The 19557-nt window shown below is 44.7% G+C and overlaps 1 protein-coding gene across 1 annotated transcript in view; it reads left to right on the top strand.

Moving 5' to 3' along the window:
- The window catches only part of LOC116980249 (suppressor of tumorigenicity 14 protein homolog), an 87942-nt gene that overhangs the window by 54436 nt on the left and 13949 nt on the right, over window positions 1-19557 (top strand). Inside the window, exons 14-18 of the mRNA XM_033032302.1 lie at window positions 700-807; window positions 2833-2949; window positions 3951-4067; window positions 11445-11628; window positions 18668-18939. Of these exons, the coding sequence (XP_032888193.1) occupies window positions 700-807; window positions 2833-2949; window positions 3951-4067; window positions 11445-11628; window positions 18668-18939 (798 nt within the window). The remainder of the gene's footprint in view (window positions 1-699; window positions 808-2832; window positions 2950-3950; window positions 4068-11444; window positions 11629-18667; window positions 18940-19557) is intronic.

Below are 19557 nucleotides of genomic sequence, written 5' to 3'. Positions count from 1 at the left end.
TGGACACACTGATCAGTTTTGTAGTAAATGCCTACTATGTTCTGTGTGCTGAAGCAAAGCAAGAATTTCATTGTCCTATACAGTGACACACTTGAACTTGAACTCCTAATAATCTCCTGTCTGTGCCCCTGTTATTTTTGGTTTAAAATTAAGAAACCATTTGTATATTTACATTTGGCTCTGTTGAGTTATGTTCCATAGGAGTTAATACTAGTTTGTTTTTACACATTTTGTCTGCTCCACTGCGAAACCTCCTTAAGGTATGCATAATTTGAAGAGGTTCTCTGACGGTAGTTCTATGAGACCCTCTCTCACTGTTCCCCCTCTGATTCCTACTGCTCTCCAGCTCTATGACTATGTCATCTTTGTATCCCTTTATCATCTCTTCCCCAGCTGACAATGGGCCATTGTGGGCTCCACCCTTCCATGGTCATCTGTTGCCGGCCCTGATTTGTTCTGGCCTTTTCCTACCTTCCGTCCCTCCCCTTTACTTTCAGTCGGAAGAAGGGTTGCGACTCGAAATGCCACTCACTCTTTTTCTCCAGAAATGCTGCCTGGCTCGCTGAGTTACTCCAGCACTTTGTGTCTATCTTCATTAAAATTAGGAGTCTTCAGTTTGTCTATTGTGTTCTACTCCTGAGTGAGACACTCGACCAACTCCATTCTTTCTCACCATTTGTTTCTTTGGCCTATATCCAGTGTGTACAGCAGACCAGTTTCGATGCCAGAATGATATGTGTAAACCCTTAATTTGGGTCTGTGATGGAGTCGATGACTGTGATGATATGAGCGATGAATCCAATTGTGGTAAGAAACATTTTCTTTCATTGTATGATTGTAGAAAGGTTATGGTGTTAAATGGATTATAATAGATCGGCTGCTTTTCAAACAAATTCAGTTGACTATCTCTGAAATATTTATTTCTGAAGTTATTGGACTGAATTACATTGTCCCTCAGGCTTTCCTGCCTGACCTCCAAGTCCCACAGTTGCATCTACAGCCCCTGAACCTCCCCTGCCATCACTCACCTGGCCCTACTACAATGCAGAGTTATCCTTCTGTTTGATTCTGCGGATCATAGATGCTTGAAAACATGTAAATATTAAATACATGAAACCACTTTAAACAAGTACTTTAACTAACAGAGTTTCAGAACAGCACCAAAACAGATAATTCAGCTTATCTTGATCATGCCAACCATGTTGGAATATTAGGTTAGTTCCATTTATCTACATTTGGCCTAGAGCCCTCTATATCCTTCCTATGCATATATCTGTCCAAATATCATTTAAACACAGTAATTGTATGCTATAGCTTCATCTGGCAGCTCCTTTCACATACCCTCTGAGTGAAAACAGGTTGCTCCTGAGAAAAACACTGTAAACTTTATCCATGTCTCTCGTGATCTTGTAGACCTCAATAAGGTCACCCCTCAGCCTCCAACACCCCAAAGAAAGAAGTCCCAGCCAATCCAACCTCTCCCTGTAACTCAAGCCCGCAAGCCCAGATAAAATGCTGCTGAACCAAGAGATAAAAGCAGAACAATCCCATTACAGCCATAAATGCAATCAGTTTCTGCTGCAGCAGGAGGTTTCTCTTCTGTGAAGTTCAATATTTCATCAGTATTCTGCTTGGGTAGCTTACAACCCAACGGTATGAATATTAAATTCTCCAATTTTTGGTAACTACCGCCCATTTCCCCCCCTACCTTTCATGAACCACATCTGGACTCGCACATATTCTGGCTTCACAATTTGCAACTCTTCAATCCATTTGTCTCACACCTTCTGTCTTTTCATCTCTGACCTTTGTCCAACCATCTGCCTACCAACCATATTTGGCCTGTGTCAACCTATTATCTGACAGGCTTTGTCCTACCCCTCCTCTCTTCCAGCTTTCTTACCCCCCGCCCCAACAATTGGTCTGAAGAAGGATCCTAACTTGAAACGTCATCTATGAATGTTCTCCAGAGATGCTGCCTGTGCTCCAACATTTCATGTATCAGTAATCATATGCCCATTGAGCCCAACATCTCATCATTGGCATAGATAGGGTAGACATATAGACATACAGCATGGAAACAGGCCCTTCAGCCCACCTCATCTATGCCATCCAAAGTGCCCCATCTGAGCTAGTACCATTTTCCCATACCCCTCTTAACGTTCCCTATCCATGCACCTCTTCAAGTGTCTTTTAAATACTGTTGTAGTCACTGCCTCAACTACCTCAGCTGGAAACTTGTTCCATAAACCCACCAGACTGTTGAAACCTGTAAGGTGAGAGCAGAGAGGTTTAAAGGAGACGTGTGGGGCTGGTTTATGTTTGGGTTGGGGCCTGGAACGCACTGCCAAGGGTGGTGACAGATGTGAATCATTTAAGAGGCTTTTAGGTAGGCATGTAGATATGCGGGGGATGGAGGGATATGGTTCATGTGCAGGCAGATGTGATCAGTTTATCTTGGCATCATGTATGGCACAGGCATTGTGGGCTATTCTTGTTCTGTTCTATGATCCACTGTGACACACAGGTAGTGAAGAAGGGAGGTATGTTTGGAGTGAACTCATTCAATGAGCTTTATTATTTTATTTCTGATCTTTTTGAATTTGTGATTCATTTCCTATTGTAATTGTGCACCTCTATGAAAGGCATTAGGTCACAGTATAAAAATATCTACATTTTCCACTGTAAAACAAACAGACCGTGCCAAGAATACCATTCCGCCACAAACTCTTGAAACTAAATGTAAGTTCAAGCAAATCGCATCAGATGCTATTTCCTCAGCTGCCCTCCAGTAGTTTGTACATTGACATCTTTTTCCGGGTCCATTTTCAGATTGTCCTGTTGGATTCTTCGCATGCCACAAAAATAATTGTTTGCCTATTGCTGCCTTATGTGACGGAAATATGGACTGCTTCGATGGCACTGATGAGACTAATTGTGAAAAAACAGGTAAGAGCGAATAGTCTAGTGTTTAATTGTCATGAGATCATAAGAAATAGTAGAATTAGGCCATTTGGCCCATTGAGTGTGCTCTGCCATTCAATCAATTTCGCCCTCTCAAAACCATTCTCCTGCCTTCTCCCCATAACCTCACTAAAGAGCCTGTCAATCTCCAATGACTTAGCCTCCTCAGCCTTCTGTGGCAATGAATCCCACGGATACACCACCCTCTGGCTACAGAAATTCCTCATATGTACTGACAATGGAACAATTAAGTTTTTACTTGCTGCAGCTTAACAGACCGATAAACACAATGCACAAATAATATAAACAAAGAATCAATAAATTAATAACCACAATACTAGTGGAAAAAGCAAAGTCCTTAGTGCAATCAAAGACCAGTCCATAGTTCACAGTTGAGGTTAGTGTTGTGTAATGTTCAAGAACTTCATGAATGCTGTTCTTGAACCTAGAGGCCACAGTTTTCAGGCATTGTACCTTCTTCCTGATGGTAGCAGCGAAATGAGAGCATGACCAGGGTGATGTGGTCTTCGATGTTGGCTGCCTTTTTGACCCAGCACCTCCTGTAGATCCCTTCCATGGTTGGGAGGTCAATACCTGTGATGGGCTGGACAGTGTCCTCCACTCCCTGTAGCGTCCTTCATTCCTGGCCGTTTGAGTTACTGACCAAGGCCGTGATGCATCCAGTCAGTATGTTCTCTACTATACACCTTTAGAAGTACAAGAAAATATTTGTCAACACCAAATCTTCTAAATTTTCTAAGAAATTTGAGTTGTTGATGGGCATTAATGTGCTGGGTCCAGGACAGAGATATGTACTCCCAGAGACTTGGCATTGTTGACTGTCTCCATCGCTAACCCAATTTGCATTGTCATCATTAATAACCAATAGGTTTTTATTTACCAGGATAAATGTGTTAGTTTGAGTTCTGCTGTTACTGTTCAATGCCTCCATTGATACCTATTCTGCTTTCTCTGCCCTTTGTTAGATGTGAATTGTACTGTCAACACCTACAGATGTGCTAGCAATGGATGTGTTGTCAAACCCAACGCCGAATGTGATGGTGTGAAGGATTGTGTAGATTTTAGTGATGAATCGAATTGTCGTAAGTCATCATCGGTGATCACTCAAAATGTAGTATGTTTGTCCTCCTGGTGGGTCCTTTCTGTGGTATGTCCCTCCAGGTGGACGCCCGTGCTTGACATCTGGTGACATTTAGCAGGCATGAGCGAGTTGGGCCAACGGACTTATTTCCATGCTGTATGACAATGGTAACATCCCACATGTGTGTCTGGTTATAGAAAATAGAAAATAGGTGCAGGAGGCCATTCGGCCCCTCGAGCCAGCATCGCCATTCATTGTGATCATGGCTGATCGTCCCCAATCAATAACTCGTGCCTGCCTTCTCCCCATATCCCTTGATTCCACCAACCCCTAGAGCTCTATCTAACTCTCTCTTAAATCCATCCAGTGATTTGGCCTCCACTGCCCTCCGTGGCAGGGAATTCCACAAATTCACAACTCTCTGGGTGAAAAAGTTTTCTCTCACCTCAGTCTTAAATGGCCTCCTCTTTATTCTAAGACTGTGGCCCCTGGTTCTGGACTTGCCCAACATTGGGAACATTTTTCCTGCATCTAGCTTGTCCGGTCCTTTTTATATATAAAACAATTTTATATGTTTCTATAAGATCCCCCCTCATCGTTCTAAACTCTAGTGAATACAAGCCTAGTCTTTTTAGTCTTTCCTCATATGACAGTCCCGCCATCCCAGGGATCAATCTCGTGAACCTACGCTGCACTGCCTCAATCACAAGGATGTCCTTCCTTAAATTAGGAGACCAAAATTGTACACAATACTCCAGATGTGGTCTTACCAGAGCCCTGTACGACTGCAGAAGAACCTCAAAAACCTTCTCAAAAATACAACTAGGTTTATGGCATATCTGCTTAATGAAGGAGGCATCAATGCACTGGCAAAGACCTTACACTCTTTTCAGGCCTATGCCCTGGACAGAACTTTTATATCTTTACCAATGCCACAGGGAGCATCTGGCATTTTGGTGCCTGCTTTAAACTGCCAGGTGGAGCTAACTGAAAGTTCAGGAAATGACTTGGATCCATGAGGTTCTCTGCAGATGTAACAGTGAGATAGTCAAGTGAGAAAGAAGGTTTGCTGTGATTACCTACTGAGATTGATATGATCCTGAAGATCATTGTCCCTCTCAGTCTTCAAGTGTGTTGGCATGATAGCCATGGCTATTTCAAAAGCATGCAATTAACCCCGCATCCCCCAAACTGTATCTTTGTTTTATTACAACTTTGCACTATCTATCTATCTATATCTATCTTCTATACTCTTACAAAAACTCTCATCTTGACCGCTTCCGGTCTACGTTGTAATTAAATTTGCGCTACAACGCTAGGAATTTTTCCGCCACCAGTTTTGTTCCGATCGGTGAAATATGAGTTTAAAAATTTTAAAATTGTGAGATCAGCAGATTGGTCTTCTCGCCTGTCAGTCACCATTAAGGTAACTCCCTTTCCGGCACCCGCTGTGTGGAGTCAGGAAAGCCGCTGTGTGGTCGGGAAAGCCGTTGTGTGGAGTCGGGAGGTGATGTGTGTTGTCATGGCCAGTGGCTGCTGAGGGGAGTCCCTCCCCCCAACACACCCTCCCCTCACCCCTCCCACTCCTCCCCACACATCTCCCCTTCCCCTTCCCCCCTCACCAATTCCCCTTCCCCTCCTCCCCACACAACCCGGCTCCCCCCACACACCCACAACCCCTCTTTACCCCTCCCCGTTCCTCCCCCCTTCCCCCCCATCACACCACCTACCCCCCCACACCACCCCACATCACCCCCTCCACCCACATCACCCCCTCCCCCCACATCACCCCCTCCCCCCACATCACCCCCTCCCCCCACATCACCCCCTCCCCCCACACCATCCCCTCCCTCCCACAACCCCCTCCCCCACACCCTCCTCCACACCCCCCCTCCCCCACACACCCCTTCCCCACAACCCCGCTCCCCCAACCCCACACCCCCTCCCCCACACCCCCCACTCCCACACCCCCTCCCCCACACACCCCCCCCCCCAACCCCGCTCCCCCAACCCCACACCCCCTCCCCCAACCCCCCTCCCCCACATCACCCCCACACCACCCCCTCTCCCACACCATTGTGGAATATTGCATTGGGGAATGGGTTGATTGGGGGACCAGGCCTCCCATGTGACTGGGACCCAACAGGTCCCACTTAGTCTAGTTATTTATAGTTTTCAATGTGAAAAATATCTTTAAAAACATCAGGCTTATTTATGCACTTTCAAAACAAATTGGTTGAGAGAGGAAAGAAACCATTGGGTTTCTTTGCTGCTCACATTATTTTCTTTCTTTTAAGAATTTGCAGAAAGTGACATATTAATGAAAGGAATGCATGCACATAATAAAATGCAGGCTGTCGTTTAGTTCTCAGTAGTGCGATATTTGGTGGATGATCATTGCTTATTTTTCCCTGGGAACCAGTGAATTCCCTGAGATAACTAATTTCCTTTGCGATCACTGTATGACTCAGCTTCAGAAGGGACTGAGAGACACTGATCTTTCATTACTTATCTGTACCTGAAAGGAATGCTTTTGCTGACATGCCCATGTTCATCAGGTGAGATTCGCAGTTTCAGAAGACACAATGATCATTCTGTTTGCTGTTTGTATGTAGGTCACCCTCGGTTTAAACAAAACCACGGTTTTGCTCCACATCCAAAATGTTTGTGAAGTTTTACATTGACTTCAATTTATTCCTATTGGGTGCCAGTATCTTACTCTCCATTGAGGACATGATGGCTTTCCGATAAGTACAATGTGGGGCAGTGGAGTGCTGCAGCTGGGGGTGCCGCTGCTTCAGCGCCAGAGACCAGGGTTCGATCCTGACCTCAGGTGCAATCTATGTGGAGATTACACATTGTCGCTGTGACCATGTGGGTTTCCTCGGGGAGCTCCACTTTCCTCCCACAGCCCAAATACGTGTGGGTTTGTAGGTTCATTGACTCTGTCAATTGCCTCTAGTGTGTAGGGAATGGATGAGAGTGGGATAACATAGAATTCCATACCATGCATGTCCATGTGCCTATCTAAAAACCTCTTAAATGCCCTTATCATATCTATGTTCAAACCTATATGACCCGTGGAACCGTTTGGTATACTCACAGGTTTAGGAAGTAGTCTGGGAGAGTACATGCATTTTATAGATAGCATACACCGCAGCCGTTGCGTGCCAATGCTTAGGATGTTAATGTGGAGTTAATCAATGAGGCTGCTTTTCCCTGGATGCTGTTGAACTTCTTGAGAGTTTTTAGCACTGCACACATCCAGACAAGTGGAATCTATTCCTTCTTGTACTTTGAAGATGATGGACTTCCAACTACCAGAACCATCTTCTCATCTGACCATGACCCCAACCCTTCTTCCTATTATAATAATAATAATAATAATAATAATAATAATAATAATAATAATAATAATAATAATATATGCCAACATTAGCTAGCCTAAACCTCAATGGTTCCGTCAAAGACTTTAAGACCATGTTATCTCAGGAGTTCCCATTTAATAAATGCCCGCAATATGGCCTAGGTTGCCTGGAAGGCTCCTGAATGAGGAATTTAGGAGGACAAGCGTGGGGAGATTTTCAGTATCCGCTGCGCACGCGCGGTCATTTCAAATCCCGCACACGCGCTGATACCGGGCCCACTGCACATGCGCGGGGAGACGGTGCCATATTGAATTGGCCGATGGGCCCCCATTGTGACACCAGAGATCGCCGTTATGACGCGAGTCAAAATGACAATTTCAAGTTGGCAGCGCGGCAACAGCGCAGGCACAGCTGATGATCTCAAAATAGCGGCGGGCCCAGCAACCCCCAACTACGCACGCATGGGTAGCAGTACTGGCTACCCTCGCCCAACTGCGCACGCGTGGATCCAGCGGCCATCTAATTGTGACGCATTGGGTTTCCATTGTGACGTCGAACGTGGCTGACGGGCAGGGCAAGTGTAAAAGTGATCTTTTTTTAATTTAAAATGTCAATAACTTGTAAAATTAATTGTAAAATCAATCTGAGCAAAACTGGGTAGTTCATATTGCAGGACAATGGTGAGTAAGGTGGGCCTAAAATTGTAGTTCTATCGTGTACCGTTTTGGCAGAATTTCGAGAAAGCACGGCACGGCAAGTGGAAAAGTGTTTTTTTAAGTTTAAAATATCAATAACTTGTAAAATATATAATAAGTTTAAAATGTCAATAACTTGTGAAATATAACATCAATCTGAACGATACTTGATAGTTCACATCGCAGGACAATGGTGAGTAAGGTGGGCCAAAAATTGTAGTGCTATCGTGTACTGTTTTGGCAGAGTTTCGAGAAAACATGACACGGCAAGTGGAAAAGTGCTTTTTGTTTAAATGTCAATAACTTGTAAAATATATAACTTTCAAAATGTAAATAACGTAAAATATAACATCAAATTGAGTGAAACTTGGCTCATGCACATCCCATTTATCCCGTGTGGAGTAAATGTGAGGTTATCCATTTTGGTGGCAAAAACAGGAAAGCAGACTATTATCTAAATGGTGGCCGACTAGGAAAAGGGGAGATGCAGCGAGACCTGGGTGTCATGGTACACCAGTCATTGAAAGTGGGCATGCAGGTGCAGCAGGCAGTGAAGAAAGCGAATGGTATGTTAGCTTTCATAGCAAAAGGATTTGAGTATAGGAGCAGGGAGGTACTACTGCAGTTGTACAGGGTCTTGGTGAGACCACACCTGGAGTATTGCGTACAGTTTTGGTCTCCAAATCTGAGGAAGGACATTATTGCCATAGAGGGAGTGCAGAGAAGGTTCACCAGACTGATTCCTGGGATGTCAGGACTGTCTTATGAAGAAAGACTGGATAGACTTGGTTTATACTCTCTAGAATTTAGGAGATTGAGAGGGGATCTTATAGAAACTTACAAAATTCTTAAGGGTTTGGACAGGCTAGATGCAGGAAGATTGCTCCCGATGTTGGGGAAGTCCAGGGGTCACAGCTTAAGGATAAGGGGGAAATCCTTTAAAACCGAGATGAGAAGAACTTTTTTCACACAGAGAGTGGTGAATCTCTGGAACTCTCTGCCACAGAGGGTAGTCGAGGCCAGTTCATTGACTATATTTAAGAGGGAGTTAGATGTGGCCCTTGTGGCTAAGGGGATCAGAGGGTATGGAGAGAAGGCAGGTACAGGATACTGAGTTGGATGATCAGCCATGATCATATTGAATGGTGGTGCAGGCTCGAAGGGCCGAATGGCCTACTCCTGCACCTAATTTCTATGTTTCTATGTTTCTATGGTGAGTAAGGTGGGCGAAAAATTGTAGTGCTTACGTGTACCATTTTGGCGGAGTTTCCGGAACACGCGGCACAGCAAGTGGAAAAGTTATTTTTCTAAGTTTATAACTTGTAAAATATAACATCAATCTGAACGAAACTTGCTTCATTTACATCGCAGGACAATGGTGAGTTAAGTGGGCCAAAAATTGTAGCGCTATTGTGTACCATTTGGCGGCATTTCGGGAACATACACGCATATATACAACCAAACAAACAAGATGAGAGTACCAAGTGGGACCCATTGGGACCCTGTCACATGGGAGGTCTGGTCCCCAATGAAACCCGTTCCCCCATGCAATATTCCACCACTCACCCATTCCCACATCGCACCCCGTTCCCCCAACGCAATATTCCACCACTCACCCATAGCCCCCAACTGCAAGCACTTGCTGCCAGGACTTTAAAAAAAAAATCCAATTCCACTTCCCCTGCCTCCCCCAGCCCTCTCTCCCCCTCCTTTTCAGCCTCCCTCTGCCAGGACTCAGTGTTCTGTGATTGCAACATTGTTGCAAATAAGATCCCATGTGACGTCATAGCTGTAACTGCCAGCAACTGCCACTGCAGTGTTCGTCATTCTCAAACTGGATTTTGTAAACTTAAAAATGTGATATAATGTAAATGTAAAATATAACATCAACCTGAACAAAACCTGTTGTAAACACACCTCAGAACAATTGTGAGTAAGGTGGTGCAAAAATTGTAGCACAAACATGTACCGTTTTGGCATAATTTGAGGATCTCACTCACTCACAGACAGTCATCCAAACAAACAAGATGAGAGTTTTAGTAATATATATATATATATACTAAACCAAGTGTCACACGGGAGGCCTGGTACCCTAATGCAATATTCCCCAACTCACCCATAGCCCCCACAGGAGGCCTGATTCCCCAACGCCACCCGTTCCCCAATGCAATATTCCACCACTCACCCGTTCCCCCAACACAATATTCCAGTACTCACCTATAGCTCCTAACTGCGCAGGGGTGGCTCATTCCCCCTTATTCACACTCCCTAATTAAACTTTAAAACAAATCCTTGTTGCCAGGAATATTTAAAAAAATGCACCCTCCTTCATTAAACTTTTTTTTTAAATCCTTGCTGCCAGGAATATTTAATAAAATGGATTGCAACATTGTAGCTTGCAATTGCACTTCCTAGGGCTGGTAGGACTCAGTGTCCTGGGAAAGCAACATTGCAGCGAGCAGGGCTGCAATCCAATTGTGACATCATGCCAGTGCAGAGGGAAGATAATTTTTCTCAAATTGGGGTTTTGTAAATAAAAAAATTTAAATAACTTGTGAAATATAACATAAATCTGAACGAAACTTGATACAAACCACCACATGACAATTGCGAGTAAGGTGGTCCAGGAATTCTAGCGCTATCGTGTACCGTTATGGCATAATTTACAACATCACCAAATCAGAGATTGCAGACAGGCACACAGACATAGAAACAAAGAAGATGAAAGTTTTAGTAATATATATATATATTATGAACCGAATATATATATATATATATGAACCGAAACATGGTGATACAAAAGACTGCAGATGTTGAATTCAGGAGCAAAAAGCAATGCTGGAGAGACTCAACAGGTCAAGTGGCATCTGTGGAGGCAAAGGGATAGTCGTCACTTTGGCTTGGGACCTTGCATCAGGACATCAGGATTTGTGAGAAGCACGCTGGGAGATGTTTGCTTTGCAAGTGGTCTTAACAAACTATCAAACGATTGTCTGGAAAAACAGCTGGTCCACTACCTGAGAGCATGTGATTAATGGAATGTTTCTGCATTGAATACTCCTACCCTGGTACCATTCCAAATGCAACACACCTGTGCTTGCAGTTAAAAAATATAACTGGCTTATTAAGTGAAAATGTTCTGGTTTTTAATACAGTCTATCAATTTATTCAAACTGTTTGTAATTGAGGTCATTTGCAGGTGGGCAAACGTTTGTACAGTTGGACATCTGAGAGATGTTTTTTATTTGATCAGCCTGACTCCGGCAGAATCAGAGTCAGCCTCTAACAAAGAGCTGTTTTCCTTTTTCCACATAGATTGTGGAAACCAACCGTCCATAAGAAGTCGGATTGTCAATGGTAACGACGCAGTGATTGGAGAATGGCCTTGGCAAATCAGCCTCCACTTTGGCACATTGGGACATACATGTGGAGCCACGTTGATAAATAATTGGTGGCTTCTGTCTGCCTCTCACTGCTTCCAAGATGCGGAGTCATACAGGTGAGTGAGCTGCCAGGGAAAGACAAATCTGTGCTGTTGTTTAATGCAATATTGGCATTTGTTCAATAGTAAATACATCTGATTAGAAGTAGCCACATTATTATGTGCTGCATAATCCAATATTTAGTTTGAAGCAATCAAGCTCTAATTTAGTTTAAACCTAATGGCACAAACATTGAATTATCCAATGTTACGGAACTAACCAACCCTTCCCCTTTTTTCAACTTCCTCCCACCCATCCCCTTCCCCCTACATTCCTTACTCTCTCTTCACATTTTGCAATTCATCTATCCTTACCTTTTTATCTCACACTTTTTGTCTTTTCATTCATATTTGCCCTTTGTCCAACCATCTGCCTATCAACCCCCCCCCCCATCCCTTCACCTGCATCCATCTATAACCTATGAGGCTTTGTCCTGTCCCGCCTCTCTTCCAGCTTTCGCTCCCCCCACCACTCTCAGTCCCGCTGAGTTACTCCAGCATTTTGTGTCCATCTTCAGTGTAAAGCAGCATCTGCAGTTCCTTCCTACACGCTCTGAAGATGGGTATTGACCCAAAACGTCACCTATCCATGTTCTCCACAGATGCTGCCTGGCCCACTGAGTTACTCCTGGCCTACTCCAGCACTTTGTGATTTATTTTTTTAACCCAGCCTCTGTCTCTGCTATGGATAACTCTGCCATCTAGTGGTCAGTAAATAAGGGGAGTGAGTATTTACGTACAAGAAGTGGGTGAGGAATTTGGTTCATTATTGCTCACATTTTGTTTACTGCAACCTCCCTTCCATTCACTCCATCTACACTTCACGCTGCCTCGGCAAGACCACCAGCATAATCAAGGATGAGTTTCACACCTCCCCCATCAGGCAAGAGGTACAGAACTGTGAAAATGCATACCTCCATATTCAGGGACAGTTTCTTTCCTTACATTACAAACCCACTGACTCACATGGCTATCTGGACTACATGTCTTCCCACCCTGCCTCCTGTAAAGACTCCATCCCCTACTCCCAATTCCTCCGCCTACGCCGCATCTGTTCCCAGGATGAGACATTCCATACCAGGGCATCGGAAATGTCCTCGTTCTTCAGGGAACGGGGATTCCCCTCCGCCACCATAGATGAGGCTCACACCAGGGTCTCATCCATACCCCGTAACACTGCTCTCTCTCCCCATCCCCGCACTCGCAACAAGGGCAGAGTCCCTCTGGTCCTCACCTTTCACCCCACCAGCCGGCAAATACAACACATAATCCTCCGCCATTTTCGCCACCTCCAACGTGACCCCACCACTCGCCACATCTTCCCATCTCCCCCCATGTCTGCCTTCCGCAAAGACCGCTCCCTCCGCAACTCCCTCGTCAATTCTTCCCTTCCCTCCCGCACCACCCCCTCCCCGGGCACTTTCCGTTGCAACCGCAAGAAATGCAACACCTGTCCCTTCACCTCCCCCCTCGACTCCATTCAAGGACCCAAGCAGTCGTTCCAGGTGCGACAAAGGTTCACCTGTATCTCCTCCAACCTCATCTACTGCATCCGCTGCTCTAGATGTCAGCTGATTTACATCGGGGAGACCAAGCGTAGGTTGGGCGATCGTTTCGCCGAACACCTCCGCTCAGTCCGCAATAACCTACCTGAACTCCCGGTGGCTCAGCACTTCAACTCCCCCTCCCATTCCCAATCCGACCTCTCTGTCCTGGGTCTCCTCCATTGCCAGAGTGAGCAACAGCGGAAATTGGAGGAACAGCACCTCATATTCCGTCTGGGGGCCTTGCGTCCGTATGGCATTAACATTGAATTCTACCAATTTTGCTAGCCCTTGCTGTCTCCACCCCTTCCTTAACCCTCTAGCTGTCTCCTCCCCCCCCCCCATCCGCCCGCCCTCGGGCTCCTCCTCCTCCTCCCCTTTTCCTTCTTTCTCCCCCCCCCCCCCCCCCCATCAGTCTGAAGAAGGGTTTTGGCCCGAAACGTCGCCTATTTCCTTTGCTCCATAGATGCTGCTGCACCCGCTGAGTTTCCCCAGCAATTTTGTGTACCTACAGTTTCTTTCAAGCTGTGATCAGGGAACTGAACCACCCTATCAACAACTAAAGTGCAGTCCTGACCTACCATCTACTTTATTGGAGACCCTCGGACTATCTTTAATCGGACTTTATCTTGCACTAAATGTTATTCCCTTCATCATGTGGACTGTGGACTGCTTGATTGTAATCATGTTTAATTACATGATTATGTAATACGCTAGAGAGGGAAACTATAGCCAGCCTGACTTCAGTGGTTGGTAATATTATAAAGGATGAGGTTTCCGAGTACTTAGAAGCACATGATAAAGTAGGCCACAGTTAGCATGGCTTAGTGGAGGGGAGAACTTACCGGACAAATCTGTTGGAATTCTTTGAGGAGGTTAATAGCAGGATAAACAAAGGAGAGTCAGTGGATGTGGTTTACCTGGATTTTCAGAAGGCCCTTGATAAGGTGCTGCACGTGAGGCTGCTAAACATGATGAGAGCCCTTGGTATCAGAGGTAAGATACCGGCAGGGATAGAAGGTTGGCTGAATGGCAGAAGACAGAGAGTGGAAATAAAGGAGACTTTTTGTGGTTGGCTGCCAATGATTAGTGGTGTTCGGCAAGGTCGGTGATGGGGCCACTACACTTCACATTTTATATCAATGATTTGGATGAGGGAATTGAAGGCTTTGTGACCAACTGTAGATGATTCAAAGATAGATGAAGGGGCAGGTAGTATAGAGAAAGCAGGGACTCTGTAGAAGGACTTGGGCAGGTTGGGAGAGTGGGCCGAGAAGTGGTAGATGGAATACAGTGTGGTAATGCGTGCAGTAAAGCTGGTAATAGGAATAAAGGTGTAGACTACTTTCTAAAAGGGGAGAGAATTCAGAAATTGGATGTGCATAGGACTTGGGAGTACTGGTGCAGGATTCCCAAAAGGTTAATTTGCAAGTTGATTTGGTAGTAAGGAAAGCAAATGCAATGTTAGCATTTATTTCGAGAGGACTAGAATATAAAAGTCGGAATGTAATGCTGAGGGTTTATAAGACACTAATCAGACCACATTTGGAGTATTGTGAGCAGTTTTGGGCCCCATATCTGAGGAAGCATGTGCTGGCATTGGAGGAAGTTGAGTGAATGAGTAGGATGAGCGTTTGACTGTAGGCCTGTACAGTATTCTGAAAACTTACCGAATAGTGAAAAGCCTGGACATAGATGTGGAGAGAATGTTTCCACTAGTGGGAAGGGTCTAGAACCAGAGAGCTTAGGCTCAGAATAAGGATGTACTTTTAATAAGGAAGAATTTATGTAGTCAGAGGGCGGTGAATCTGTGGAATTCATTGCCACAGACGGCTGTGGAGACCAAGTCATCGGATACTTTTAAGGGAAATATTGACAGATTCTTGATGAGTACGGGCGTCGAAGGTTACAGGGAGATGGCAGGAGTATGTGGTTGATGAATGATTGATCAGACATAATTGAATGGCAGAGTATACTTGATGGGCCGAAAGGCCTACTTCTGCTCCTGAAGAAAGGGGACTATGGAGCCATGAGGGAGGAGCTGGGCAAAGTTGATTGGAAAGATACCCTAGCAGGGAGGACAGTGGAGCAACAATGGCAGGTATTTCTGAAAACAATACAGAAGGTGCAGGATCAGTTCATTCCAAAGAGGAAGAAAGATTCCAAGGGGAGTAAGGGTTGACCTTGGCTGACAAGGGAAGTCAGAGACAGTATAAAAATAAAGGAGAAGTATAACATAGCAAAGATGAGCGGGAAGCCAGAGGATTGGGAAACTTTTAAAGAGCAACAGAAGATATCTAAACAGGTAATATGGTGAGAAAAGATGAGGTACGAAGGTAAGCTAGCCAAGAATATAAAGGAGGATAGTAAAAGCTTTGTTAGGTATGTGAAGAAGAAAAAAATAGTTAAGACCAAAGTTGGGCCCTTGAAGACTGAAAAGGGTGAATTTATTATGGGGAACAAGGTAATGGCAGATGAGTTGAACAGGTACTTTGGAACCTTTTTCACTAAGGAAGACACAAACAATCTCCCTTATGTACGAGAGGCCAGAGGATCTGGGGTGATGGAGAAACTGAAGGAAATTCACATTAGACAGGAAATGGTGTTGGGTAGACTGATGGGACTGAAGGCTGATAAATCCCCAGGGCCTGGTGGTCTGCATCTCAGGGTACTTAAGGAAGTGGCTCTAGAAATTGTAGATGCATTGGTGATCATTTTCCGATGTTCTATAGATTCAGGATTAGTTCCTGTGGATTGGAGGTAGCTAATGTTATCCCACTTTTTAAGAAAGGCGGGAGAGAGAAAACAGGAAATTATAGACCAGTTAGCCTGACATCGGTGGTGGGGAAGATGCTGGAGTCAATTATAAAAGATGAAATAGCAGCATATTTGGATAGGCACGATCGGTCTGAGTCAGCTTGGATTTACGAAGGGGAAATCATGCTTGACTAATCTTCTGGAATTTTATGAGGATGTAACTAGGAAAATGGACAAAGGAGAGCCAGTAGATGTAGTGTACTTGGACTTTCAGAAAGCATTTGATAAGGTCCCACATAGGAGATTAGTGGGCAAAATTGGAGAACATGGTATTGGGGGTAGAGTGCTGACATGCATAGAGAAGTGGTTGGCAGACAGGAAACAAAGAGTCGGGATTAACGGGTCGCTTTCAGAATGGCAGGCAGTGACTAGTGGAGTGGTCACTTGCAGATGCAGTTTTAAGTGGATAAGTGTGAGGTTATCCACCTTGGTCGGTTGGGGGCCAGCAGCATGTTCATTATTTTGACTTTATTTGTTTTTTGTGGTGTGTCCAAATGTTAGTTTAGGTGTCTCTCGGTACGTCTTGTGTAGGGGATGGTTGAGGGGGAAAAGGGAGAAACAGCTTTTCGGTCGCCTCCTCGACACAGAGGCAACTTTTTTCCATGTCACCTCCCTCATGGCCTAACAGCTTGGATTGGAGCGGCCTTCCCAGGAGTTGGGCCTGGAGCTTCAGCAGCAGGCACAACGTGGACTTTTCCATCGCGGAGCGGGCGAATCCTTACCGGGGATCACCAGAGAGGAGTCCTCCGATTGTTGGCCTGGTGACTTTGGCATCATGGGGCTGTGGTCTGCTGAGCTTCTAGCCGCTGCTGTGGCGTGGACGTGGGCGTGGCGAAATTTGCAGATGACACAAAGCTAGGTGGCAGTGTGAACTGTGAAGAGGATGCTATGAGATGCAGGGTGACTTGGACAGGTTGGGTGAGTGGGCAGATGCATGGCAGATGCAGTTTAATATGGATATGTGTGAGGTTATCCACTTTGGTGGAAAAAACAGGAAGGCAGATTATTATCTAAATGGAGTCAAGTTGGGAAAAGGGGAAGTACAACGGGATCTGGGGGTCCTTGTTCATCAGTCAATAAAAGTAAGCATGCAGGTACAGCAAGCAGTGAAGAAAGCGAATGGCATATTGGCCTTCATAACAAGATGAGTATTGGAGCAAAAAGGCCCTTCTGCAGTTATACAGGGCCCTAGTGAGACCACACCTGGAGTATTGTGTGCAGTTTTGGATTCCCAATTTGAGGAAGGACATTCTTGCTATTAAGGGATTGTAGCGTATATTGACAAGGTTAATTCCCGGGATGGCAGGACTGTCATATGTTGACAGAATGGAGCAGCTGGGCTTGTATACCCTGGAATTTAGGATGAGAGGATATCTTATTGAAAGATATAAGATTATTTAGGGTTTGGACACACTAGAGGCAGAAAACATGTTCCCGATGTTGGGGGAGTCCAGAACCAGGGGCCACAGTTTAAGAATAAGGGGTAAGCCATTTAGAACGGAGATGAGGAAAAACCTTTTCACACGGAGAGTTGTGAGTCTGTGGAATTCTCTGCCTCAGAGGGTGGTGGAGGCTGGTTCTCTGGATGCTTTCAAGAAAGAGAGCTAGACAGAGCTCTTAAAGATAGCAGAGTCAAGGGATAGGGGAGAAGGCAGGAACGGGGTACTGATTGTGGATGATCAGCCATGATGACATTGAATGGCGGTGCTGGCTCGAAGGGCCGAATGGACTACTCCTGCACCTATTATCTATTGTCTATGCCTATGACATGAACTTATGTTGGTGAAGCCGCATTTGGAGTGTTGTGTTCAGTTTTGGTCACCTTGCTTTAGGAAGGATGTTGTTGAGCTGGGAAGTGTGCAGTGAAGATTTACCAGCATGTTTCCAGGACTTTGAGATGAGAGGGGAAAGATTTAATAGCATTAAGCATCTTATTGCTAAATACATGCATGATATTGTCTACTCCACTGGGTCCTAACTCTGTCAGTGAGTCAGAGTTATGTCAGAGTCAGACGGACCGACCCGACCAAGATGCCCCATCTAAGCTAATCCCATTTTCCCACTAAACCTTTCTTATCCATATACCTGTCTTTTAAACACTGTTAAAGTACATGCCTCAATTACTTCCATATACCCAACATCTGTGTGAATATGTTGCTCCTCAGATTCCTATTAAATCTTTCTCCTTTCACCTTAAACCTATGCCCTCTAGTTTTTGATGCACCTACCTGGGGTAAAAAACTGCATTCACCCTATTTCCCCCATGATTTTATACAACTCAATAGGATCACTCCTCATCGTCCTGCGCTCCAAGGAATAAAGTCCTAGCCTGCCCAACCTCTCCATATAGCTCAGGCCTTCAAATCTTGGCAATATCCTCATAAATCTTCTCTGCACCCGTTCCAGTTTAATGGCATCTATGCTGTAGCAGGGTGACCAAAAATGGACATAGTACTCCAGGTATGGTCTCACCAGTGTCTTGAACAACCACCAATATGCTACTTGAAAATGAACCATGGATGAGAATGAACCAATGTATTTTTCCTTCCATATTTTGTTCTAAATGTCCTAATATTATCACAAAGCACATGAAATATTAACATTAATAAAAATGGAAGATATCCAGTCGTGCTTCAGTGTTGCCCGGAGAGCTTATTGCAATGAAGATACTGTGAGCATGTTGTATTCCCTGGCAGGTACTCTGACCGACAGTTATGGAGAGTGTACATTGGAGCACACTCTCTCGGCTTTACTGACAATGATGTGGAAAGGCGACTCATAAAACGGCTGATAATCCATGAACAATTTGACAATGTCACGATGGATTATGACATTGCATTGCTTGAACTTTCGTCTTCTGTTAAATACACCAGTTTCATCCAGCCCGTGTGTCTTCCTTCACCATTGCACGTCTTCCCAGCAAACCAGAGGTGTTATGTCACTGGCTGGGGCTTACTACAAGAAGGCGGTTAGTTAGTTATACTTCAAACTAATTCCAAGAGATAGTTTTTGTTGCATTTATTTATTTATAATATCAACTGTGATCTGATTACATTTACATATAAAATAATCATTGTAAAAGCTAGTGTTATCAATCGTTTCACACAGTTATCAGTCTACTGAACTTTACTCCCATAAGCTAAGGTTTAGCCCTATCTTCCAACCTGCCTCATTCGGACCTGGCACATTATAACGTTAAATGAAGTAACACTGTATTATGCACTGTGGTTATTTTTCTCTTTGCACTACCTGTTGTACTTGTTATACTCAGCTATATAATGTAATGGCTGGATAACATGCATGCAAAGCTTTTCACTGTATCTCAGTACATGTGCCAATAATAAACCAATACCAATAATGGAGTCCCTTTGCCATCCACCAGCTGCACAAAGGCAGGGCTGTGGTGTCTTCAGTTGGCCAAACTTTGCATGGCAGTGAGGATGTAGACTGGCTGGAAGAACACGACATGAAGCCTGGGTTCTCCTTGGATGACTGTGAGTCCGAAGTGGAGGCAGAACACAACACTGAACCAACAGCAAAACACAAGCAATTACCTTTCTTTTCTTGTCAACCCCAATGGAACTGT

The sequence above is a fragment of the Amblyraja radiata genome, chromosome 14 (genome assembly GCF_010909765.2).
Source record: "Amblyraja radiata isolate CabotCenter1 chromosome 14, sAmbRad1.1.pri, whole genome shotgun sequence".
Classification (NCBI taxonomy): domain Eukaryota; kingdom Metazoa; phylum Chordata; class Chondrichthyes; order Rajiformes; family Rajidae; genus Amblyraja; species Amblyraja radiata.
Note: the sequence above shows the minus strand (reverse complement) of the source record. Positions and strands in the feature narration are given on the sequence as shown.